A 27,264-nucleotide genomic window follows, 5' to 3' on the forward strand; every position below is an offset into this window, starting at 1 on the left:
GGGTCAGAGTTAGAAGCTGCTGAATGGCGAGCAGATTCCCTGACTCTCAATTAGCCATGGCCACCACACCAAACTCAAGAGAGAGTCATTTCTGCAAGCTTCCACCCAGGAGAGCATTTTTCTCTGTCCTGGGCCAGGCAGGGGTGTCCATTCCTGCCTATTTACCCTTGCCTGTCTTGGAGCCCTCTGGGCCTGCAAGGTGTCCTTTCTATTTTACTTCCCTCCCTCCTCCTGGAGGCTCGAACTCAGGAGGCTGCCCTCCCTTCCAGAGTAGGTAAGGAAGGGGCCCGAGACGTAGACTCTCCCTCTGCACGTGCCCTGTGACAAATCAATGCCATTACCTGTCAAGAGAAAGCTCTGATTTCTCATAACTCTTCTCTGCTTGAGATGCCCACTCGAGACTATAGTCATCCACCTTTTTTTCAAATGTTTCCGACACTGATGCAAAGTAGATGTCTGGGCGCCAGACGGACAGACTGGGGTCTGGACAAGGAGCCGCCTTCTTCTGGTATTTCCTTCGACTCTGCTCATCTAACTCACCCCACATTCTCAATATCTGAAAGGAAGGAAAGGCCTCAGCCACGTGGGGGGAAACCAGGAATGGGCCTGTCTTTCCTGGGACATCCAGTGGGATAAGGAGGATCAAAGGCACTGGCTCCAAATGAGAGTAGGGGAAGGAGACAGAACCAGACGACAATGAGAAATCCACCCCAACATTTAGGACAGGGATAAAACAGAATCCATCCTGGCATGCACGAGCCTGACCATGACTCTCCGAGGTCTTCATCCCAGCCCACTGGAACACAGGCAGGGTGACCAGGAAAGTTACTGTCCAAACCGGAATTTTTTTAGAGTAGAATGGGGAACTATCATTAATAATGTTAGGCTGAAAGGCAAAGCCAGGACCATCCTAGGGCAAACCAGGACACGGCTGTCCCTCTTTCAGGCTTTCACACACTTGATGCCCCAAAGCTACCCCACAGCAACTGCTTAAAAGTGTTCCCCTGCCTCCTGGCTCCCAGCTGTGTTTGCCTAATGGGAGGCTCCAGCAGCAGAGGGGAATGTGGGAGGAGAGCAATGCTGGGCATTTATACCCCACCCTCTCTAAGGGGCCTCTGAGTAGGCCATGCCTTCCTACTGCCCACAGCTACCCTCTCCACTCCTAGTGGCTACTCTCCCTGTTCCTGCCCACCTGGGGTGGTGAGAACCCAAGTTACCAGCCCCAATCGGTTTCCCCAAATCTGGCCCACACCCTTGTGAAGAGTACCCTCCTTCAGTTCCTATTTGAGGGCCATTTGTTTCCTAACAGTGAAGAACGCCATATTACACGATTATACCTTCTATTAAGAAAACAACCCATTTCTTCAATCCCTGAGGCCTATATGCTCCAGGCACCGGGGACACAGTCACCCCCCCCCCCCCAAGTCACCTGGTGAGTCCCAGGGCTGCGGCCATTCTGGTTCCCACCCTCAAGGTTCAAGGCTTTCACGGCTGCCTGAATCTTCTGTGAATAATTCAAGAAGGCACCATTTCTCAACATGGTGTTGGGATGCCTGCTTTGCCATTTTTTGATGGCTCTGAAGTGGCGGAGAGCTTTTTGGGGATCTGCTCTGGATAAAACTTCATGGAGATGCTTCGATTTCATTATCACCTAAACAAACAGACAAACAAACAAACCACAGACATAAGACCAAAGAGATAAGGGCATGACACAGGGCCAGGTCATACAACTTCACAGGCCCAAGACGTGTGGAGGCTTCACAATGCCTCTCATAGGTGCTGAGCACCTGCTGCTAAACAGGGCCCTCACTGTGTATCCTGGACTTGGGAGCTGGTGCTTCAGGAGCTACAGGGATAACAGGGGGCATCCCAGCATGTTCAGAGCCCCTGCAGAACCCAGGGGAGTTTCTAGGGAGAAAGGAGGAGAGAAAGTGATAGCCAAAGCTGTGGGACAGGCACCAGGAGAGAAAGGAGCTGGCACCAGAGTGCAACCTTCAACACTGCCATCTGCTGCATGACCACAGGCAGGTCCCAGTGGTTTCAGTATCGGACTGCAAAATAGGTGACTACTCAGTTAATGGTGATGGTCATTCTTGGGAGTGGCAAGGCATGGTATGAAGATCACCAGCCTGTGTGTCAGACACACCTAGGTCCAGACACTGGCCCTGCCACACAGCAGCTAGTCACTTCAGCTCCGATACTCCTGGTCTCGGCTGTAAAATGGACAAGAATACCTACTTCCCCACATTGTGGTGAGGATAAAAGCACACGCTGCCCACAGTGCACTTTAGCTTAGGGCCCAGCACGTGGCAAATGCCCCCAGATGGTAGCTGTTGTTCCAGAGGTACACGTGTCTTTCTGCTATCTCATGTGATGAAAGTCCCCTGAGGGGCTATGAAAATGTCAAATGTTTTAAGGCATCGACCGGTGCTTTGTAAACCTTTTCCACTCTGCTTTTCAACAGCCACCTCACTGCATGGCAAAGCTCAGGGTGCAAGGCCCACCATGCAGCTCCGGGCCCCACCACCTCCAGGCGCCAGGTCTGGTCAGGCCAACTACCTCATAGTTGCTGGCGAGGAAGGGGAACTGCTTGGGCTGCAGGAACTGTGTCTTGGGGATGTCCAGGCCGTCCTCCCCATACAGGAACTGTACCACGCTGCCGTCACTGTCGCGGACTGTCAGATCATACTGGACGACCAGCCCCTCCAAGTGCTTGATGATGCACCTGCAAGGAGACCAGGGCAGTGGACGGTGGAAAGGGCAGCTGGGCAAGGGTCCGATGCCCCAGGCTCTGTGCTACAGCAGCTCCTGACCAGGGAGCTTCCTGACAGTTTTCTGGGAGGAGGAAGTTGCAGCCGCGTGTGCGAGAGGCTAGCTGCCATTGCTTGGCCCTGGCTCCCATATCCAGCCCCAGCAGCCGGGACTGCTGCCTGCCTTTCACTCCCCTGCACTGAAGAGCTCCCCAAGGACCAGCATCAGTAGGTCCATAAGGCAGGTAAGGCAGGAGGGCTTGCTACCCACCCAATGCCTCTCCAGTGTGGTTAGTCCAGATATTTTCCAGGGAAACTAAGGACACATTAGGAACTAAATGCTGATGTGCTAACCCTAACCTGGTGCCTTTTTTCCTCAGTGCTCCCAGTAGTCAGCTGTCTCCCTCAACCTCTCTTCCTACCACCTGGTACTGGCTCCTTAGCTTACCTCTGGCCACTCAGCCCCTGTCTCTTCCTGCCACCTTAACAGGAGGTTTTCTAGGAGCCACTGTTCCCTTAAGCTCCAAGGACAGAATTCAGTGTCAGTCACCACTGTCTTCTTGGCATCCAGCCCAGGGCCTGGTGAGGCTGGTGCTGAGCACCACTTCCCCTCTGCTGCAAATGCTGCAGGTGCTGCCTGGAGCCCTCTGCTCTGCTCTGCTCTGCTTGCCCGCAGGGCCCTGCTCTCAGCACCAGCAACGGCCCCACAAGGCTGTGCGTCCAGGCCTCTTCTAACCATCAGGCCTTGTCTTTAAAGGTCCACGGGACATGGCTGCTTGAATAACCTCCTGCTGACTCCTCACGCCACACATACTTTCTTTCTCTTCTCTGTCAACTGTGTCTCTGAGCTGCCACTCAGGCCTGAAAACTCAACTAGGTTTATCTGCTGCCTCTCTGCTTCTTCCTCCTGCGTTTCAGCCAGCTGCTCTACGTCTTCACAACGGCTTCTTCCTTTCCATGGCCACTCTTGGGGCGCAGCCTTCCGACGTCCGGCTAGAACTCCACCATAGCCGGGCTGGCCTCCTCCGATCCATCCTGTCTGAAGCCCTGCATGGGACCTCCCCACCACAACCCTCCACTGGCAGATGGAGCTCGCGGAGGCTTATGTACTTTACTCCGATGGTGGCTGCTCCTCTGTTTGAACAAAGACCCTCCACATCTTCCCCCCAGCGTTATCTAATCGGCCTCAGGGACTCCCACCCCACACAAGGATCCCCTCACCCCAGACTTATTTGATCATTTGTTTTCTAGCTTTTTCTATGTTATACACGTATTGTTGAACGATTTAAGAAATGGGAAGTGGGGCGTAACCCCTGCTCACGGAAGGAAACGGCCGTGTGATCCATGCCCGAGAGGGGAACTCGCCCAGCGGTGCTGAATGCCAGCTCTCCACATGGTGCCGCCAGCTCGGCAGATGGCTTCCTTGCTGCCCCACCACCCAGGGTTGTCCACCCCAAACCCACCCTTCCCTTTCCTGGCCCAACCCCATGGCTGCAGCCTTGGCAGTCAAGGGGGAGGGGACCATAGTAAGGACTGCAGCTTTGGGGAATCTGGAACATAGCAGCAGGAGAGAGGACAAGGCTGGAGCAGAGACAGGAAAACCTCTGAGGGCAGGATAAAAGGAGTTCTGCCTCCCTGTGGGGTAGTCACCCAAGTTCCCAGAGAACAGGACTTAGAGCCAGGCCTGAGGGGGTGGGGGGGAATAGTGTGCGTCCGCAGAACACAGGGGCCCTCCGTATAAACCTCTGAGCTCACTCTCTACCAATCTTTTAGAAGGGGAAGCTTATCTGCATTTTCTGTCCCAGGCCACCCATGGCCATTTTTAAAAAGTTTTTTCACCCAAAGGGACTATAAGTGAACCATCACCGACAATGTGAAAGATGACAACGTTGAGGTGACTAGTCCTGGGACACAGACCCCGTCTGATAGAGGCAGAGCAGGTGCTTTTTACCTTTGGAGATAGCCGGAGCGGCTGGTTTTCACGGCGGTGTCCACCAGACCCTCTCGCCCTGCCATGCAGTGAAAGAAGAACTCCTGTGGGAGATGCGGGGCCGGGCCCCAGAGGTGGCCGTGAGGAAGGATGCTTCCTGAAGGGTGGTGCAGGCCAACAACACCACCGGCAGCCTAGTCAGATCTCCTGTGGCTCTCGGCCCGGACAGGTCCGATGGCCCCAGTGGCTTCTGCCCTCCCCTGTGGCTTACCTTTTGCGCTACCTTGCCAGGAGCTCCACCTGCACCCATGCATTCCACCCTCAGTATTTTATCCCACACCGCACACCCCACTTTCCAAATTGAAATGGCACTTGGGCTTTATCACTCTTCCATTCGGTCCACATCCCTGAATTCTGCTTCCAACAGTGTTATCAGAGGTACACAGTCTTTTCCAAACGTTTTAACTAACTCACCACAAGAAATACACTTATGATAGTAATCAGCAAACATGGACATACAGATAGAAAACTCAAAGGAAAACTTTAGGAAACTGTCCTATCCCTTACTTGGATGTTTTCTTCACTACCCTGTTCTGTTTTATTATAAAGAAATGACAGTCACTATCTATTACAGTGATTTCATGATTCACTAAGGGGTCACAACCAGAGTTTAAAAAGTTCTGGTCTGTATCATCTCTCCTCCATCCTTTGTCAGAGGCCATTGGTGGTCACTGGAGAACCCATGTGGGACTGATGAGCCCTTGGAGCAGCTGGTGGCCTTGAAACGAAAGGCCGGTCCTCTTCACGACCTGGATTTAGTTGTCTGATCTTGCAGAGATGCACTAACCAAGGAACAAAAGGTACTAACATTCAAAAAGCCATTTCTGACAAGTGTGAGGAGAAAACCTTTTCTTAGGGGAGAAGTCTGTTGCTGACCAAGAACTAGACATTTGCCACAGCTAGTCAATTTTCCCACCGTGGAGGAGCCATGGGAGGTACTCTTGGTGGGGGTGGAGTGTGAAATAAATCTCTGTGATGTTCCTTTTGGCAACAGAGGGCACCCTGGTGAGGGGCATCCCCTCTCTAGCTGCCTTCAAAGTAGGGAAGACAGCATAGAGAGGGCATATGGCAGGAAAAGGCGGACCTAGGATCGGTCTTACCCATCTTTTCATTTTTCAGCAAACACTTAGCACTCATGATGTTCCAGGTGCTGTGAAAGCTCTGGTGTTATAATGCTGAACATGACAGGGTGGCATCCTTACTGTCCCTGTGGGCCACAGGGTCTAGTGAGAAAGCAACAAATGGCTTGGCATTTATTAGTCGATTGTCCTTGCTCCAAGTTGTTGGTAGAGGTCACAAGCCTCCTACCACTGAGCCTAGCAATGAGAAGAGGCAAGAGGAAAAACCAAAATACATACAGGAGGCTTGATACCAGTTAGGAATCTGCCAGTGACGAAGCCGCCAGCCCTGGGGGTGAATTCATAAGGCTCAAAGCAGGGCAGTGACTTGCCAGATGCCATCAGGGGGGGTCTCCGACCTTCCAATTCAATCTGGCCCAGCAGGCATGAGATCTGGAGGAAAGGAAACCCAAAGGAGAGATCGACACATGTGTTAATGCTGCTTCCTAGCAGAGGGAGGGAGGGCTTGCTCTCAGAAAAAAGCTGCGTGAAAACTGGATTTTGAAGGCCAAACTAGATTTTCCAACTAACCAAAGGCGCTCATGTTTCAAGAAGAGAACTGTGCATTCCTATTGCTGACTGATCAAGATTTTAGTATTTGGGGTCAGTTGTAAATGGGCGGTGTTTGCAAAAGAAGACATGTCTCAGAACCATTTGGTGTTATACCCAGAAGGGACCTAAGGGCCTTAATGGAGAAACTGAGGCCCACGAGAAAAAGTAACTTATTGTAATCCTTAGACTCTAAGGACAAAAGAAAATAAAAACCACCTATTAATATTCTTGGTGGGGGGTGGGGAGGAGGGCAATGTGTCTGGATTTCACTCTAGTCAAGGGACTTGCTGAGGCCTTCAGCCTTTTAAACCCATTCCTACACTGCTCTACACTGTCATTAAGACTTCGAAAAGAAATGTTAACATTTGCAAACATGCTACAAAAGTACTGCAGGACCCCGAGGAGGTAACGGGCCTCAAATTAAGGGTAAAGAAACCTCTAGGACAGTGCTTACAATATACTAAAAAATGAAGAAAGCAGACCATGACAGGACCTCAGATAAGACTGATTACACACACACACACATTTATATCTGTGTTTGTTTCTAACACTGATGTGCTAACGGTACTAATTTCTATATGCTTTTATATTTTTTAGTACTTGCCACATTTTATATGGTACATGGACCCTTTTAAAATCAGAAAGAAATCTGAAAATTGCCTCCTGCAATCACCCCATCCCTCTGGCAAACCAGCCAGTCCGCCTTTGCTCACACCTGCATGGTGTTTACAGTTGAACCTTTGGCTCCAGATTGCACCATCATCTGCAAGTTGTTCTCTGGGAACTGTCTGTGCAGGCCAAATGGCATGCATGCCTGCAGATTAAATAAAGACATCAAGTCAGTGACTTCACTCCCATCTGAAATCCCAAATCACAAGGTAAACCTGGGATGCGGAAGCAATAAATTCAGACTATTTATCTAGAGATAAGGGCCAAATCCCACTCAAGGTAAGAAGTCTCATTTGGCAACCATCCTTTTTGCTAGAACTCCTAGATACAAGTCTAATGATGAGGGCCCCCACGTGCTGCACCCTCCTGACACCCTCTGCCAAGAAGCTCAAGGCTCTTGCCACTGGCAAATGGGAATAAAAAGGGAGAACTAGAGGGGCCAGCATATCCAGTTGGTGAGTCTAAAAAGGAGCTAATAAGAAAATTTGAGGTGATACCCTTGTGGATCTGCCCAGCAGAGCACAGCCTCAGTTCCTGCACACTTGGCAGTGAGGACCAATGCCCGTGACACACTCACATTTACAAACATGCTGCCCTAGTACCACGTGGGAGTCTGGCCTTGGCTCCAGGGCCAGCAGACATGAGCAAAACCCTCTAGGTGGAGCCTGAAGAGGCGCTGGGAGGGGCTCAGAGTCTATTTAAGCTTCTACTAGGATTGCAGAGACCCAGACCCACGTAGGAGAGATGGGGTGGGGGGAGTGGGGGGTGTGCAATGGGAAGAGAGTTGCTGGTGGGACAAGAAGCGATTCTGAGGTGCTTCTGAGACCACACCCCAGCATTCTTAGTCAAGCCTGGAAGCTGGGCCTCCAGATTCTCGGAGCGGTGCTGGGAAGGCTCCTCCGAAGAAAACTTCTCAGGGACAGCACTTGTACCGAGAGGTCTGCATTCCTGGCAGGCTAAGGGATCCTGGAAGCCAGTTCAGAGGGCACCAGGCAAACACCGACTGCTGTTGAGCAATGGCCTTGCTTCTCCCTCTCCCCCTCAGGCTGGGCCTTGTGGTCCAGAAGGCAGGATGAGGGCCAGGCTGGCTCCTTCAAGCTGCAGGACTGGAAGCCCCAGCTCTGAGGCAAGATGGTGGAGAGCCCCGGCTGTGGTCTTGGCCTGTGCAGGGACTTCCCTCTCCTTTCTCCGATGTAGAAGAACTGGCTTGGTGGAAAAGCAGACAGGGGCTCTGGAGAATTTCCAGAGTGCTCCCACCGTGTCAAGAGCATAGTGTAGATTAGCTCCTTAATCCTCTCAGCAACGCTGTGAGGTAAGTGTTCCTCATATCCCTCCTTCCAGGCTAGTAAACCAAGATACAGATTGCTTACATCACTTGCCTTTAAGTCACACACCAAGTACATGGCAGACAGGGTTTGAACCCAGGCTTTCACCCCCAGCCGCCATGTTAAGTGGCAATAGTATTTTTGGTCCTTCATTCTGCTCCTCCACCACAGTGGCCCCAGAGGAATTCTTCAGTCCCCATGGATGCAGTCACCCCAAAACACAAACATTTAAAACGAAAAAGAAGTGCAAAGCATGCCCTCTCAGCATTAACCGAGTAAGAGCACAAAGCCCTTGGCTCTTCAAAATGATGAATTCTATACATCCCACCTCACATCTCACCCAGTCAGCTGTTAAAGAGCCAAAGTGCTCCACAGGGCCCTAAGTGAGAAGCAAAATGTGATTTTTTTAAAAACCAGCATTCAAAATGGTGGTGATAAGTGCACACGCTGCTGGACTAACCTTGTTAATCTCATTGTTGTAATGGTTCACTTCCTCCTTGAACTTCAGATCAATCATGTTAAAATCCCTCTGGTCTTTGCCCAGATGGGCATCCTGCCATTTCCCTCGGACCTCGTCACATGACGCAGCTTCTGGCAGGTTTAATGCAGCCCTGACAGCCTAGGATGAGAAAAGGAACACGTCACAGGCAGCAGCCAAGGGAGGAAGGTGTGGCTTTTGTTCCATGGGAGACCCGACCCTCTGCAGTAGGCTGTAGCCTCCCAGGCCCTCCTCACCCGTGGCCCGCAGTGGGTGGACTCTTCAATGACTCTGTGTCTCTTAACATCCGCCTTCGGCTTAACCAGAATGTCTTCCACGCCTGTGAAGTGAGACAGACAAACTCTCGGGGGACCGGGCCTAACTTCTCACCAGGCTGTAAGCCTGGGGAGGTCAGGGCACGGCACACGGTTCCACAAACACGGGAAGCACCAGAATAACGATGACGATATTAACATTGTTATTAAGAAGAGATTGCCACCATCTCCCAAGTGCTTCCCAGAAGCTAAGCATTCGAAGCCCCATTTTACAAATAGTCAAACTAAGGCTCAAACCTGAGCTACCTGCCCAATGTTCCATAGGCAGAAAAGTAAACCCAGGGCCAAGTCACAAACCTGTGCTCTTAGCCACCAGCTAGACTGCACTCCACTCAATACATACATGTTGAATGAATGGATGGGCTGGGGTGAAGATGAGGTTTTGGATGAAAAGTGAGGAAGAAGACAGGAAGGGAAAGAACATCCTGGTTTTGATTCCCAGCAGGCACACATCACAGGGCCCACCCTGCATGGTTGTGTGTGTGTGCAGGCACACACCTGTGCCCGGGTGACAGGGCCCATCACTGCAGGCTGCTCCTGGGGATGGGAGCCTGGGTCGCTTCAGTAAACCTGTCATTCTGGCCCCAAAGGGCTGAGGAATTCCTCACCTTGGGCGGGACCTCCCCCTACTTCATCTTTTAACCACTTGCTGCCTGTTATCTGTCGAGTGCTACTGGGCTCAAAAGTCCCTCAGCCAAGGTCTGAATGGGAAGACAAACAATGGCTACACTGTTCAGAAGCTGAGCTAAAACAGCTGGAATTTCCAATGCAACATTCTGGAAGCTTGAGGGGCTCAGAAGAACACGTACAAATAAGGGAGGAAAGAAAGTCCCTCTGTGAGGAAGCCGTAACCACAAAAGTGGGTCTTTCATGGGGTCAGCTCCGGGCCACTTTGCTGTCCCTTCACTGACCTCTGGCTACGAAGGCGGGAGCGGAAGGCAATGTCTCTAGCTCGCCCTTCCCTCAGAGCTGGGCCCAGCTTGGCCCTGGTCCCTTTCTGTCTTGTGGTCTCTGAGAGGCTTTTGTATCTGGGGGCTGAATTCTCTTTGTGCCATGTGCTACGCAGTGCTGTGGGCACGGCTTGTTAGGTGTGGTCCTCATCGTGAGCTGGGTGTGGCATCTTCCGCTACTTTTCATTTTTAAAGACGGGATTCCCAGCAATAAAGTGAAAACCAGGAAAAGAGCCTAAATGTCTAATTACAGGACTGGTTAAATAAACTATGGTACATCTATACAACTAGAATAATCTGTAGCCACAGACCTGAGGATGTAGGACCTGTCCAAAAGAACGTATATAAATACATTCCAAAATGGGGAGTAAAAGGTTACAAAAACTGTGTAGTGTAGGATCCCATTTTTCTCTGAATGTGTTTATATTGGAAAGTCTAGAAAGACACACATAAAATGTGTGGTTATTGCTTATGGCTTGAATGCTGGATGACTTTCGGTCATTATCATGTCTGTATTTATTTCTACTCTGCCACAATGAACATGTATCATATAACCACGCGAGCCCCACTGCAGGCAAGTGAACAGGCTCCAGCTGAGGTGGCCCATGGGCCCCACAATGGGATTCCCACCATGTCTGCACACAAGCAAGTCTGCAAAGCACAGAGTCTTACTTTAATCACCAACTAGACAATGCTAACACTCACTGTGGCTCAGGCTCAACACACAGCATGTCACGTGTTCCTCACAGGAACAAAGCAGAAGGGCTCAGACTCCACTCTGTGTCCTTGGGAGACGCACCACCCTGAGTAAGCCCAAGGCATAGACAGTAACAGCATGCTTGCTGTCTTTATCAGAGCCAACTTCCTCAAATGGTGTGTGCTCATTTCCAGGGAGGAGACAAGGGAGTTCTTCCTCCTATCTTAGGTTCACCCCAGCAGGTCTGCCCCAACATGGTGTTTCCAACAGCACCGATGCCTCAGCTGTGTTGGGAAGTGTGGGCAGTTCTGACAGTAGGGAAGAAGGTGGTCTCTGGAACGTGGAGTGCCCAAGGAATTCTGGAAGGACGCTTACAGGAAAGAATGGAGGTGGGTTCGAGTGTGAAAAATCAGTGTCAGGGATAGACAACCATGAAGGCTGGGTGGAGAAAAGGACAGAATGGAAATAAGGACCAAGGAGGGTGAAGAAATGCTGGCCATCAGGGAGTGGTAGAAAGCACCAAGAAGGAGCATGTCTGTGTCATGCTGCTGGCAGTCAAGTGAAGACATAGTTGTAGAAGGAGACTGGCCATTCCCTTGGAGGCTGCTAATAGAGTCAGGGAGACATCCCAATGGGCGTGCTGGTTAGGAGAGGGAGCCACGGGGCCAAACGCCCAGCACTCACCCAAGGTGAAACCTCTGTAGAGCTGCAGGTAGGCGGTGAAGAGGCGGGCCAGGCAGGTGAGAACCTTGCCGCTGGTCTCCCCACCATAGATCTCGTAGCAGCAGTGGACCAGGCCATAGGCGGAGCTCCCATAGTGTGCCTTGTCCAGCACCCCACAGAGCAGCTCCCCTTCTCTGATGATCACCTGTGCAGGGGACAACACCAACGCTGGAGTGGAGGTGACACTTCCTATGTAAGCCACCCCCTCCCTTCTCTGTGTTTTATTAACCTTATTGTGTATGTACCTCCACTGTAACCTGCCTCAAGTCCTTGATGGAAAGATGTAGGGTACAAACGGAACTAATATATTTTTTCTTTTAATTTAGTTTTTACTTTTGAGAGAGAGAGAGAGAGAGAGAGAGAGAGACCGACTGTGAGTGGGGAGGAGGCAGAGAGAGAGGGGAGACACAGAATCTGAAGCAGGCTCCAGGCTCTGAGCTGTCAGCACATAGCCTGATGTGGGGCTCGAACCCACAAACTGTGAGATCATGACCTGAGCCAAAGTCAGATGTTTAACTGACTGAGCCACCCAGGTGTCCCTAATGTATTTTTTCCAAATAAAGGAGATGAGGACATATAGACCAATATTTTTAAATTACTTTTTTCCAGAGACTATACTATATACACACACGCATGTGCAGACATTTCAGTGTTTACATGTCCTCTTACACCACAACCCTGCCCATACTGACTTGAGGTCAAGTACCCTTGTGACTACAAATGAGAGCATCCAGAGCGTAAACTTCATAACCATGACCTTGGCCTAGGTACTCCCTCCCTTGAACCCTAGAAGTAAGAACAACATAACCTTTCTAACATCTTTTAAGACTTCTGCACTTCTATAAAGTTGGGATAAAGCATTAGAAGCTAATTAAAGGAAGGACTGCTAGGTACATAATGGAGTATGCATTAAGCATACGATCTATAAAAGGAAAGCAAAGTGGCAGCTTCACTTTGAAATGGAATGTCTGCTAGACCCTGTGACAAAGCACTTGTGAGCCGGGGACTTAAGGCTTGGAACTCTTTAGTGTGGGGCCACTATTGCTTGTTGCAGGAGCACTGTGCCCAGGTTCCACTGCCCTGGGCCTCCTCTCCAAGGCCTGGCTCCCGAGCCACAGAACTGGCAAGTGTGCAACCTCACAGCCGGTCAGTCTGTGATCTCGAGCCACTCAGGAGCCTCAAGGGAAAGCTCAGGCTCTGCAATTCCAAGTTTTGCAGAGTTGAGTCTGGAGGCCTTCTGCTCCTCAAGTGGGTTGTGAGGTTTATATTGAGGGTCAAATGCTAGTGATGAACTCTGACCCTTTCTTTCTAAAACTAAAAACTGACACCGACTCAGACACAAGGCCCTCTCTTATGAACCATGACGCCCACTTCTATGGGCGTGTCTCCCTTTCTCTGTCTCCATTTTAAGTCAATTTGCCTAAAACTGGGACTAGATGTCTCCAACCCACACAGCTAGGCAGCCAGACCTGGGACTCGCACATTGAGTCAGGGTTAAAGCCGGGAACAGGCCGAGGAGACTCCTGCACCCAGGCTTTGCCGCTGATCTTTGCCTTTCCCGATAAGCTCAGTGGGATGTGGTCCTCTGGGATTATGTTTATGAGCAGCGTTGACACAACCTGGAGAGAAAAAGAAGATAATGCTGATTGTAGGGAGAAAAGGTGAGGAGCTCCCTTTTAGGACCTCCTGTCCCTATGCACCTTGAAAAGCCAGACAACTCCGTTCTGATGATCTGTAGGCGGAGCAAGAAAAACAGACACTTCCACTTCTGTAGGACAAATTGATCTCAGTTCTTTTTCACTCACATGGCTTAGGAGGGGGCTTAGGAACAGGAACAAACATACACCATTAAGAACGTCAATGGGATTATTTCCTAAAATGATTCTTTAAGTGAACAATCTTCTAGACCTGAGGATTAAGTCCCTGAATAGACCAAAGCAAGGAGAAGAAACAAATTTCTGTGGGGTCATAGCAGAGAAAGATTTGAGTATATGGTTTAAAAAAAAAAAAGGTAAAAAAAATAAACAAACAACAGCAGTGGAGGTGCAGCTGCCGTCTCCCAGAGGACAGGCCCAGGACTGAGGCAAAGGTCAAAGAACGCTCTTCAAAGGCATCCTTCTCTCATCTTCAGGCCACATCAAAATAGACGATTATTACGTGCAGTCATTACATATAGTCAATAACATCCTCCCACAGAACAGCTTTGACTTTCCGGCGGGTGCCAAGGAAGGAAAAGATACAGAGAAAGAATGGAGAGCTCTCCTTCTGAAGAGATTCACACAGGAGGCTGAGGCATCTGACTGAGAAGCTTCAGGGATGAGTGCTCCAGTGTCTGGTCCACCATTGACTGGTCATGTACTGTGGGGCAAAATGACTATGCTCTTAGGTTGAGCACTGGTCATTTGCAGAATGGATAAAATCCACCCATTCACACAGCAATTATATATTGAGTGCTTACAATGGGCCAGGTGCTGGGAAAAGTCATGTATAAATCAGTCTGTCTTTGGTGGAACCTTCATTCCCAAAGGGGATTATCCCTGGAGGAAAATAAAACAGGGAAGGACCCCGGGTAGAGTGGTGGGAGGAGGGAGGGAATATTTAGGATTTTAAATAAGACGGGAAGGGAAGGCTTCACTTACAAGGTAGTGAGGAAAGGAGCCATGCAGACATCAGACCATGCATTTCAGGCAGAAGGCTTTTAGTGTGAGTGTGAAGGAAACCTACTTGGGAGGTTTTGACCACAGGAGTGACATGCTCTGATTTTACTTTTAACAGGCTCACTCGTTCCAAATACATTCCTGGTCTAGACAACTGAGGCTACATAAATGCCTTAGAGAATAAGCCCCGTAAGTGGTGCTGACAAGAAGGACGAGTACTTTAGAAGCAGTCACTAAAGTTGAGTGAGGCACATCACCAGACCCACTGGTTATGTGACTAGCAACCTGATGGCTCCCGCCCAATAAGCTTTTACTGGCTAACACCAGGAATAAATTCATTGCCTGGAATTAATTAAGGCTACTGAGAGGCTAGGGCACCCTTCCTTTGCCCCAGTTGGGTGCATCACAGCGGCCATCCGCTCAACAAGTGGCTGCTAACTGCAGGCTAGGAGAGGCAATTTCTCAAGCAGCTGCTCTACTGAGAACCCAAGGGAGGGCAGCAGTACCTGGGGATAACCATGACTCCAGAGGGGCCAAAAGCACGCATTCCCAAAGATGCAGCAGGCCAGGAGCAAACAGGCCAGTGCAACAGGCATGACGGCTAAGGAGGGGCTGGAAGCCATCAGCTGGCATCAACAGCTCTCTCTACGCCTGTACCAGGCCCCACAAAGTAGTGTCTTTATATGTGTACAATGGGGCCACAGTGGTTGACTTTTAATGCATGTGCATCAGAAGTGGGAGGACAACTGGCAAGTGTGTCTTTAAAGAAGCAGACAACATGTGATCTCAGCAGAAGACGACCAGCAGGGTCATGACACACTCTCCACAAGGCTGGCACTGCCAGGAGAGGGTGAGGAAGTTAAGGCAGGAGCGTGAGGCTTCCTTGTCATGCCAACCACTAGTTGCACTAGCTGCACTTCAATCAAATCACCGTATGTAGAGCAGGGACTGCCAGGCTGGGCACAGTCAGGAAAGCAAGTCTCTGCGCAAGGTAATAGAGGCACACACATCCAACCAACCGAGGACAGGGAAACAGGACCTACCATCTCATCTATAAAGTCACGAGGGCAGAACAAGCAAAGCATTTGACAAACTCCAACACCCTTTCATGATAAAAACACTTAACAGAATAGGAATAGAAGGGAATGGCACTGACCTAACAAAGGGGAGGCATTTGGGGCACCTGGGTGGCTGTCAGTTAAGCATCTGACTCTTGATTTCGGCTCTCATCATGATCTCACGATTTGTGAGTTTGAGGCCCGCACTGGACTCTGAGCTGACAGTGCAGGTCCTGTTTGGGACTCTCTCTCTCTCCCTCTCTCTCTGTTCCTCCCCTCTGCTTGTGTTCTCTCTCAAAATAAATAGACTTAAAAAAAATAGTAAAAGGGGAGGCATTATGAAAAACCCACAGCTAATATACTCAATAATCCAAGACTAGACACTTCCTGCTTAAGATCGAGAATAAGAAAAGATGCCTGCTCTCACCACTTCTATTCAACAATGTACTAGAGCATTGGACCTGTCTGGTACTGGCCAGGGCAACTGGGCAAGAAAAGAAATAAAAGGCATCCAGATTGGAGAGGAAGAAGCCAAACCACCTCTGTTTGCAGATGATGTGATATATATGGAAAACGCTAAATCCACAAAAAAATTATCAGAGCTAGTAAATGACTTCAAACAAAGCTGAAGGACAGACCAACATAGAAAAACTGACAACTGCTGACAGTAACAATAACACAGTAACACAGTAACACAGTAACACTAACAATAACAATTTGAAAATGAATTTAATAAAGCAATTCTATTTATAAAGGCACCAAAAAATAAAATACTCAGGAATAAATTTAACCAAAGAAATGTAATAAAAGTCATATGCTGAAAACTATAACACAATGTTGAAAGAAATTAAAGGAAATCTAAATAAATGGAAAGGCATCATGGATCAGAAGACTGTTAACATGGCAAGAGTCCCCAAATTGATCTACAGGTTTAAGGCAATCTTTACTGAAATTCCAAGTGCCAGTTTTGCATAAACGAACAAGTTAATCCTAAAATTCATAAGGAAACGCAACAGACCCTGAATAGTCAAAACAATCTTGAAAAAAAACAAAGCTAAAAGACTCACACTTCCAGATTTTAATACAACAAAACTACAATTATTAGGACATAATAGTGGCATAAAGATAGATATGTGGATCAATGGAAGAGTCCATAAATAAACCTATACATCTACAGTTAATTAATTTTTGACAAGGGTGCTAAGAATGCTCAACAAATGGTGTCAAGACAACTGCATATCCACATGTAAAAAAAATGAAGCTGAACCCTTACCTCACACCATATACAAAAATTCAAAGTGAATCTAAGACCTAAACATAAGGGTTAAAGCCCTGAAATTCTTAGATGGAAAAATAGCTGTAAATCTGTGTGACCTGAGATTGGGCAACAGTTTCTTAGCTGTGACACCAAAAGCACAAGCAACAGAAGAAAAAGTAGATAAATTTCTCAAAATTAAAATCTTTGTATGTCAAAGGACACATTAAGAAAGTGAAAAGACAACCCACAGAATGAAAAAAAATATTTGCAACATATATATCTAATCTAGATCTAACAGCTAGGATATATAAAGAACTCTTAGAATTCAACGATAAAAAGACAAACAGGTCAATCACCAAATGGGCAAAGGGCTTGAATAAACACTTCTCCAAAGATACTACAAATGGCCAGTAAGCACATGAAAAGATGTTCAGTATCATTAGTCATTAGGTAAATACAAATCAAAACCACAGCGAGATACCACTTCATACCCACTAAGATGAAACAAAGAAAGAGGAAGTAAGTGTTGGTATGAATGTGGAGCAATGAGAATTCTCATGCATTGCTGACAGAAATGTAAAATGGTACAGGTGTTTTGGAGAACAGTTTGGTAGTTCCTGAAAAAAGTTAAAAATAGCATTACCATATGATCCAGCAATTCCGCTCTTAGCTATACAGCCAAGAGAACTAAAAATACATATTCACATAAAAACTGGCACATGAATACACCCTGTGGCTCTATTTATAACAGTCACAGAGGTGAATGAGCCAAAATATCCATTTGTCAACTGACAGATAAACAGAAAGAGGTATATCCATACAATGGAATATCATCCAGTCATAAAAAAGAACGGAGTACTGTTTATGCTACAATGTGAATGAATCTTGAAAATATTATATTAAGTAAAAGAAGCAAGTCACAAAAGGCCCCACGTTGTATAACACCTTTTACATGAAATGTCTGACACAGACAAATCCATAGAGACAGAAGTGATGGTTGGGAATGAAGGAAGAATTGCCAATGATGATAATAGGTACAGGGTTTCTTTTGGTGATGATGAAAATGTTCTGGAATTAGCTAGTGGTAATTGCCGTACAACACAGCAGACAAACTAAAAGTCATTGAATTAGACTGTTTTTAACAATGGTAAATTTTGTGTTAAATATGAATTATATCTCAATAAGAAAAACAAGGGAGTCAGACAAGATGATTTTAAGCTTCCTTCTGTAATAACATCCCAGCAGTGTTTCATTTACTTTCTGGTCATAAACTATGATGCTAAGGAGAAAAGACTATCCGCAACATTCTTTTAAACTGTGAGAGGTAGCAGTATCTATGAGAATAATAATGGCATTTTTTTAGACTAAGACTGTTATTAAACTTTAAAACGTGTTTTAAAAGTTAAAAAGATTTCTTTAAAAAAGAAGTTTGTAATGTGTATTTACATTTGACACCCTTTGACTCAGCAATCACATCGCTGGGAACTCATCTAAAATACACACCAACGGGGGCCCCTGGGTAGCTCAGTCGGTTAAGCATCCGACCTCGGCTCAGGTCATGATCTCACGGCTTGTGAGTTCAGGCCCCGCATCGGGCTCTGTGCTGACAGCTCAGAGCTTGGAGCCTGCTTTGGATTCTGTGTCTGCCTCTCTCTCTCTCTCTACCCACCCCCCCCCCCCCCGCCAGTCTCTCAAAACTAAACATTAAAAAAATAAATAAAATAAAATACATACCAATGCAAGCCCACTAGTATAAACAGAAGTGGTGCTCACCACAGCACTAGGTAAAATCGTAAAAAACCAGATAACAATCTAAATGTCTGCCAACAGAGAGCCAGTTAAATCAACTATGGTATCTGTATCATTGGATACAACACAGAATGGGTTAAAAGGAATGAGATAGATCTACATGTACGAACACAGAATGAGACCTACAATATATCATTAAGTGAACTAAATATATCCCAAAGCAATCACAAGAAAGGTTCTGTTAACCCCTAGCACATGAAAACAGTGAAATGAATTTCTTGCCACATTCAGAGTTTGTTAGGGTGGTCCAAATTAAAAATACAGACAGCTTGAAATAATGGAATTCCCTCTGGAAGCCCTGGCGGCTTCCAGATTTGTAAATCAGTCAAAATCAGCTTACAAATCAGTCAAAAAAGTTCCAGGTGCCTGGTGGTCAGGAAAACTCATACCTCAGGACCAGGATGTCATGGATAAAGAAATTTAAAATATAAGCTCAAAACTGAATGCCAGATTTAATCATGATTCATGGTTCCTCTGAGCAAGTATAATATCTCATTCTTAATTATTTTTTATGAGAGTATGTGTGGACACAGAGAATGGGGTTGGGGAGGGAGGGAATTTTTCCTTTCTCCTTTCACATTACTGATTTTTGTTTAACAACAAACTTCAGTTACTTCTATAGTTAAAAAGAATTTGAAGGACAGAGATCTAGTAACTGAACTCAGCAAGGTTGCTGAATACAGGGATAATATACATAAATTAATGGCATTTCTACATTGCAATCATAAACAATTAAATTTAATAAACGATAGCATCTATAATAGCAATTCCAGGAAATGGGTCTAATGATAGATATATAAGACTTACATTAATTGAAGAACATACTAGGTTCATAACTTGAAAAATTCAATACTGTAAATATGTTGATTCCCCCTTAAGTGATCCAGAGGCACAATGTAAACCCAATAAAAATCCTAGCAGGTATTTTTTTTGTAGAAATTTATAAGCTGACTTTAAAATTTATATGGAAATACACAGGGCCAAGTATATTCAAGACAGTCTTGAAGAAGAACAAAACTGAAGACTTTTACTATCAGAAGTCAGTATGATAAAGCTACAATAACTAAGATAGTGTGGTACTGGTACAATGGACTCAAACAAATTAATGGAACTGAACAGAGTCCAGGAACAGACCCACATGTATATGACTAGTTGATTTATGACAGGAGATACTAAAGAGCAGTGGGAAAATGTTGGTCTTTACAACAGATGACGTTGTATCAACTGGACAGCCATATGGAGAAAAAAGGAATCCCCTACCTTATATCACACACACCCATAAATATCAACTTCATGCAGACAATTAAACCTAAGACCTAGTGTGAAGGTAAAACAATAAACACTAGACAATAACACAGGAGAATACCATTGTACCTTCAGGGCAAGCATACTTATACAGGACTAGCCATAAAAGGCAAATGCTGGTGAGTTATATTAATGAAAGAGCTCTGATCATTAGAAAACAGCATTAGGTTAAAACATAAAGATTTGGCAACGGACTAACACAAGAATATATACAAAAAACTTTTACCTACTAATAAGAAAATGGCATAGAATACAAAACAAGCAAAAGACTTGAACAGGCACTTCACCAAAGATGATACCCTAATAGCCAATAAGCATATGAAGAGGTGCTCAAGCTCACTTGTCATTAAGAAAATGTAAATTAAAACCACAATAAGGTGCCACTACAAACCCATCTGAATGGCTAAAATTAAATAGAAATAAACAAAATGGGACAATAATACCAAGTTCTGCTGAGGCTAAGGAGCAACCAGAATTCTCATGCCCTGTGCTATTCTTCCAGGTTGCTGTTTATTAATAAATCTATTAATGCTGAACATAGATCTTATGACTCAGCAGTTTGATTCCTTGGTATTTAGTCACCAAAATACACACACACACACACACACACACACACACACACGCTCAACAAAAAATATATACAAGAATGTTATAGTAGCCCTTTTTATAATAGCCAAATGAAGACAAGCCACATGTCCATCAACAGTAAAATGGATAAACATATGATGGTGTAATCACATAATGGAATACCATACAACACTGAAAATGAACTAACTATTGCTATATGTGATATCATGAGTGACTTACACAGAGATATGATCTACCAAAGGATGCTACTTATATAAAGTTCAAGAAAAGACAAAACTTACCTTTAGTGTTAGAAGTAGGTCAGTGGCTATCTTTGGGGAGGGGTAAAAACTGACAGGGGTCTGGAAGGGAGTGCTGGCTGAGAGTCTACTTTCTGATCTGGGTGACACTTTACAAAGTTATATTCACTTTGCAAACACTCACTGAGCTATATACACTTGAGATCTGCAATGACAGTCAAATCCGTTTTCTTCATATGTCCTTTCAACAAATGTTGAGAGACCTCAGATTCTTAAACGGAAAGAGAAGCACTTAACAGGCTGCATGAAATGCCCTGGAGAAAGAGCCTAAGACTTCATTTTCTGAGGCAGTACAAATAAACCGCCTAAGCTAAGCTCCTTATCTCCTGATTCTGAACATGACTTTTCTCTGCAGAATCAGACTGAGCCACTAACAAATTCTGGTGCAGGGTAGTCACTCTCCTCTTTTACACCTATTTGCAAAGAAATAACAGCCCATTGGAACCTCACAAGAAACACTGAAAAATCTCAACTGCGACACAAATAAAACCAGGGCCTACTTTCTAGTTTTCTTTAGTTAAAACGTAATAATCTGCTCAGAAACATTATAAAATGAAAAAGAAATTATTCCTAACATGAACCAAATTATTCTATCATTTTGATCTTTTTATGCAACACGTTTTCTCATACACATGCTTAATACAGTTGCAAATGTGACTGCATAGAATCCTGTAGTCTACTTCTCCCAACATCGTGTCAGAAAACTACCCAGCCTGCTACATGGTCTTTTAAAACCACTCTTTTAAACAACTACATAATATCTTAACAAATGGATGTTCCACAATTTACCAAGCACCAATGTTAAGTATCCAGGTTTTTCTAATTTTCCACCATGGCACACCATGGTGTATAATGGACTATTTTTTTTCAAGTAGCTTTTTCTACATTTCAGATTATTTCCTTTGGCTGGCTTCCCAGATTGAAGGGAATCAACGTATTTATGGCTCTAGATATATATTCTTTGTGTACTATTTAGTTCTATTTTGAAACTGCTTACGTTTCCACAAAATTCTAATGAATTCTGGACACTTCATGACTTAAAATATAATCCCTCACTTCCAAGATAACTTGAGATGGCTTACAAAAGAAAGACATAGAAATAATAAAAATAATATCAATGTAAATAATAAAGTAGACAAATACATATAGCAAACTATACCAAGGGCCAGCAAACTATAGCCTATAGGCCTAATCTGGTCTACTACCTGTTTTTGTAAATAAAGTCAATCAGATCACAGCCATGCTCATTCATTTACGTGTTGTGTATGGCTGCTTTCAAGTTACCATGGCAGAGCTCAGTTGTTGCCCTACTTGCAACAGAGAATGTATGACCTGCAAAGCCTAAAATATTCACTATCTGGCTTTCATAGAAAAAGCATACCACTCCTTGAACTACACTATCCATACTTATGGATTTTAATCTTAAATTGCAAAATTCCCCATCCATTCTGTTAAACCGACTTCCATTTCTGGCCAGGATAGGGCAACAGTGACCTGAGGACTCTTCCACTAAAAACAACAATAAAAGCAGACATGAATATGAAACATTGGTTTTCAAGACAATGGACACCAGGCAATGAAGGACAGTGATCAGGAAAGATACAGCAGACTTGAACTATGTACTAACTGAACCTAACTGACATTTTTGGAGCACACCATTCAAGAGCAGATCATAGATTATTATTTTTTTTAATGTTTATTTATTTATTTTGAGAGAGAGAGCAGAGAAGGAGCAGAGAGAGGTGAGAGAGAGAATCCAAAACAGGCTCCATGCTGTCAGCATAGAGCCTGATACAGGGTCTGAACCCACAAACCATGAGATCATGACCTGGGTGAAACCAAGAGTTGGACGCTTAACCAACTAGCTACCCAGGTGTCCCAGATTATACATTATTTTTAAGGACACACAGAATATTTACCAAGATACACCATAGTAAACATAATCTCATACACAAATGTCAATAAATTTAAAAGGATTCCAGTCACCCAATGTATGTTCTCTTGCCACAGTGGAATTAGATTGGAAATCCATAACAGATTATCTGGAAAATCTCTAAATATGTGGACACTAAATAATGGACTTCTAATTAACTCATGAGTCAAAAAGAAGCCAAAAGGAAAATTAGAAACTATTTTGAAATGAAAGAAAATACAACATAATAACTTATATGATGCTACTTAAGCAGAATTTAAGGGGAAAATTTATATCTAAAATGCCTACACACACAAAAAAAGGAAAAAAGGCCCCCATCAAATGATTTCACCTTTAACCTCAAATGATGAGAAAAGAGCAAATCAAACCCAAAGTAAACAGAAGAAAGGAAATAATATAGATCAAAGTGAAATCAATGAAATAGCAAAAAAAAAAAAAAATACACAAAGTCAATGAAAACTGGTTCTTGGACAGCAAAACGAATAAACCTCTAAGCAAACTGATCAGGAAAAAAGAAAGATGACACAAATTAGGGCGCCTGGCTGGTTCAGTTTGTAGAGCATGAAACTTTTTTAATGTTTTTACTTATTTTTGAGAGAGAGACAGAACATGAGTGGGGGAAGGGGCAGAGAGAGAGGGAGATACAGAATCCAAAGCAGTCTCCAGGCACTGAGCTGTCAGCATAGAGGCTGACGGGGGGCTTGAACTCACGAACTGTGAGATAATGACCTGAGCCAAAGTCGGATGCGTAACTGACTGAGCCACCCAGGCACCCCTGGGGTTTTTATTTTTAAATACAACTCTTGATCTCAGGATCAAGTTGAGTGAGTTTGAGTCCCACACTGGGGGTAGAGTTTATTTTAAAAAAAAAAAAAAAAAGATACAAATCACCAGTATCAGAAATGAGTGAAGTGACCCACCTACTGATTCTATAAATAGAATAGTAAACAAATATTATGAATTGCTTTATGCTTGTAAATTCAGCAACTTATGACAAATTCCTTAAATAAACACAGTACTGAAGCTCATTCAAGAACAGATAACTTGAAGAGCCCTACATGTAATAGAAATTTTAGTTAAAAAACCTTCCTACAAAGAAAAGGTCAGTTCAAGATGGAGTCATTGTTAATTCTGCCAAACATTTAAGAAAAAATAATACCAGTACTACACAAACTCAGAGAAAACTGAAGAAGAGAAAATATTTCTGAACTCATTCTATGAAGTCTGCATTACCCTGACACCAAAAACAGGGAAAGATATTACAAGAACCTTACACATCAATACAGATACATCTTTGAGATTGTGGGTTGAATTACAGACCACCACAATGAAGCAAATGTAACAATAAAGTGAGTCAAATGAGTTTCTGGTTTCCCAGTGCATACAGAAGTTACATTTACACTATCTCGTAGTTTATTAAGTGTGCAATAGCATCATGTCTAAAAAGCCAATTCACATACCTTAATTAAAAAGTACTTTATTGCTTAAAATGCTGACCATCACCTGAGCTTTAAGTTATAATCACTAATCACTGATCACCATAACAAATATAAATAATAATGGACCAGTTTGAAATATTGTGAGAATTACCAATATGTGACACAGAGACATGAAGTAATAAGCAAATGCTGTTGGAAAAATGACACCAATAAATGAAGTGGAAAATAGCATACAAAATTGCTTGAATATAGCGTTGCCACAAACCTCCAATTAGTAAAAAACACAGTATCTTCCAAGTATAATGAAACAACACGCAATAAAATAAGGTATGTCTGTATCCCTCACAAACACAAATGTAAAAAACCGCTGAACAAAATTTTAGCAAACTTAATTAAAAATATATATAGACAGGGGAATACCTCATGATAAACAAGGGTTACCCCTGAATGCAAGGTTGGTTTAACAACCAAAAACCAGTCGGGTCGCAGGTCCACAGACTTAAAAGAATTGCTGAGCTAGAAGAGACCTTAGAGATCACCAACCTGAACCCTTTGTATTATAGAAAGAAAGGAGGCCCACAAAGCCAAGACCACACAGCTGATTAGGAGTCAGGCCTCAAGGTTGAACTTGGGGACCCAGCACATAGTAGAAACACAAACTTGGCTGTACTTCATTATTTGATTAGCACATATACCATTATTTTATTACTTTGACAGTAAGTAAGCATGGTGTGATGTCTTCGGGGTTAGGAAGTGCTGGGTTTGAATTCCAACTCTGTCTCCTATAGACCTGGGCATGTAATTGAAGTTCTCTAAGCCTCAGTATCCTCATCTGATAAACGGTGATAATAACAGTCTCTGTATCACAGGTTGGTTGTAAGGATTAAAAAAACGTACCCAAAGCACTCAGTAAAGCACTTGGCCCCTCCCAACAAAAATATTACTATTACCACCACTACCAATACCATTGCCTATTACCACCACATTTGCATTATGAGGACATCAAGGACAGACACTGTGCAGTCCACCTGTAGTACTGACACTCCCTTGAAAACACTCAGACCCAGGAACCCCACCAAAGAGAAAATCATACAGATCATACAGGCATACCTTGAAGATACTGCATGTTCAGTCCCAGACCGATTTTTTTTTAATGTTCATTTATTTTTGAGAAAGAGAGAGAGAGAGCGTGCGCGCATGAGAGGGAGAGGGGCAGAAAGGGAGACACAGAACGCGGAGCAGGCTCCAGGCTCCACACTGTCAGCACAGAGCCCAAGGTGGGGCTCGAACTCACAAACCGCGAGATCATGACCCGAGCTGAAGTCAGGCGCTTAACCAACTGAGACGCCCAGATGCCTCAAGTCCCATACCATTTGATTTGTCATTTCTCTACTTCTGGCCTGGGCTCTACCGAGAATGAAATCTTTTATTTGAGTGGCCTGTTTCCTTTTTTTGATTTTCTCCCAATTACCTGCTTTCCCGTCCACAGTGGAAAGGGCTTCAGGATGGCAGGAGGAAAGAGCTTCACACGCCCCACTTTGTCTGTGAGTCCTCGGTACAGCAGCTCCATATATTGCTCCCGAGTGAAAAAGCAACCTCGAGTGGTCATGTTTGCACCTGAAACCATGTGATCTTGAATCAACCCCGCCAAGGGCTGGCCATCCTACAAACCAAAACAGTAAGAAGACAAATAGGAAGTCACATTCTAATTCCTAATCATCTGCTTGGAAGCCATGTACTAGCAACAGCCCTCCCTTACACCCCTGTACTGTCCTGCCCCACAGCCTTCCTAGGCTGATGCTTGGGCCTCCCATCTGGAGAGCAAACTGCCTCCCAAAGCACATGACCAGGCCTTCCCGACCGGCTTCCACCGTGACCATTTGCTGACTGTTCTAGAGCAAAACAGCTCCAAACTCGTCCAGCTCCCCACGCCTTCTGTCCATAATCCCATCTGGTTCTAGTTACTCAGGCAAAAGTTTTGGCATCTCTGCATAAATTTGGTCTAGCTTGCACTTTGCTGTGTTGTTGCTTTTATTATTTTGGTTTTATGCTTTAGTATTTTTTCACACATTTCTGGGCTGGCTCTCCTCTAAATCAGCGATCCATTCAACAAATATTTATTGAGAGCCTACTATATGCCCAGGCAGTGGGTTAGCCCTCCAATCTACTCTAGTGAGCCAAACAGACATGATCCTTTACGGTGAGGAAGAGCTACATAGTGAACGAATGATTGGATAAATATGTTACCACAAAGGGTTTTAAATAACATGGAGAAAAATAACAGATGGGTCATCATTTAGATTAGAAGTAGGGGGATGGTCAGAAACAATCTCTCAGGGGCACTACTACAGAGCAATGAGCATTACTGACTTAAGAGTCAGCTCTCTCTAAGGGGTAGGGATTCAAGAGATTTGAGAGGGCCTTGATGTGCATGACTGTAAAAGAAAAAATGTACGTTTACAAGTGTCTCTTCACAATGTAGCACATGTTCATGGTGGGCCTTTAATAAAGGCTGTTGTCTACCAGATGCCCAAACAAGGGCTATTATGTAAGCCCCAGTACATTCATCTCATTTGAAATCTTTCAGACTTTCTGATCCCTAGTCTCCTGCAACTTATCTGTAGGTCTGTGTTCATGGCAACATAAGACACACTAGAGTAAAAATAGCTGTGCCCACTGACATTTTTTAAGAGGTGGTTTTTGCAAACTTTTTAATGTTTATGGGAACTTGAGAAAAATCTGTGCCTTGAATCTAAAGATTGTTATCATTTGATTGCTTGTTAAACACTATCCAATATTATGGCAAGGCTTCATAACTAAGGCCAAAGGAACTCACGAATGCAGCCATGGAGAAGGGCCTGGAATTTAACCACATGTACTAATTCAAAGGATAAAAAGGATGCTTGTCAAATAGCCTAAATACTGTGGCAATGGGCTCTACATAAACTCAAAGACAATTATTATAGATGGGCTGAATAGCTGCTGTAGATAGAAGGCAAGGTCAGATGGTGCACACGGCCCTTCTTACGAAGGCTCTGGGTTAAGAACATGAATAAAAACTTATACTCTGCATCTTGTTCCAAAGACAAGATCTTATTTTGCTTGGGGGAAAAACCCAAACCAGTATTACACAATTTGCCTCATCCCGCAAGTCTTTGGGGGCAGATATAGAGTTTTCCTTTTGTTTTCTTCCTTTAAAGAACATAATTACAAGTTATGTGATCTATTCAGTGCCTTCTCCTCTCTCCATCCAGATTTTTCCATGACTAGAAAATTGCCTTAATGGCTAAATTGCTTTCAATGCAATAATCATGAATTGTAGGGAGAAATG

The 27,264-nt window shown here is 44.8% G+C and overlaps 1 protein-coding gene across 2 annotated transcripts in view; it reads right to left on the reverse strand.

The window, feature by feature from the left end:
• POLR1A (RNA polymerase I subunit A) overlaps positions 1–27,264 on the reverse strand; it is a 74,852-nt gene that overhangs the window by 15,277 nt on the left and 32,311 nt on the right. For both annotated transcript variants that reach the window (XM_053200865.1, XM_015075766.3), the window contains exons 14-24: positions 25,405–25,596; positions 13,057–13,206; positions 11,549–11,732; positions 9,140–9,222; positions 8,865–9,023; positions 7,126–7,224; positions 6,099–6,251; positions 4,702–4,784; positions 2,560–2,725; positions 1,430–1,651; positions 342–556 (exon numbers count right to left, since the gene is read on the reverse strand). In XM_053200865.1, the coding sequence (XP_053056840.1) occupies positions 342–556; positions 1,430–1,651; positions 2,560–2,725; positions 4,702–4,784; positions 6,099–6,251; positions 7,126–7,224; positions 8,865–9,023; positions 9,140–9,222; positions 11,549–11,732; positions 13,057–13,206; positions 25,405–25,596 (1,706 nt within the window). The remainder of the gene's footprint in view (positions 1–341; positions 557–1,429; positions 1,652–2,559; positions 2,726–4,701; positions 4,785–6,098; positions 6,252–7,125; positions 7,225–8,864; positions 9,024–9,139; positions 9,223–11,548; positions 11,733–13,056; positions 13,207–25,404; positions 25,597–27,264) is intronic.

This window comes from Acinonyx jubatus, chromosome A3, assembly GCF_027475565.1.
Source record: "Acinonyx jubatus isolate Ajub_Pintada_27869175 chromosome A3, VMU_Ajub_asm_v1.0, whole genome shotgun sequence".
Classification (NCBI taxonomy): domain Eukaryota; kingdom Metazoa; phylum Chordata; class Mammalia; order Carnivora; family Felidae; genus Acinonyx; species Acinonyx jubatus.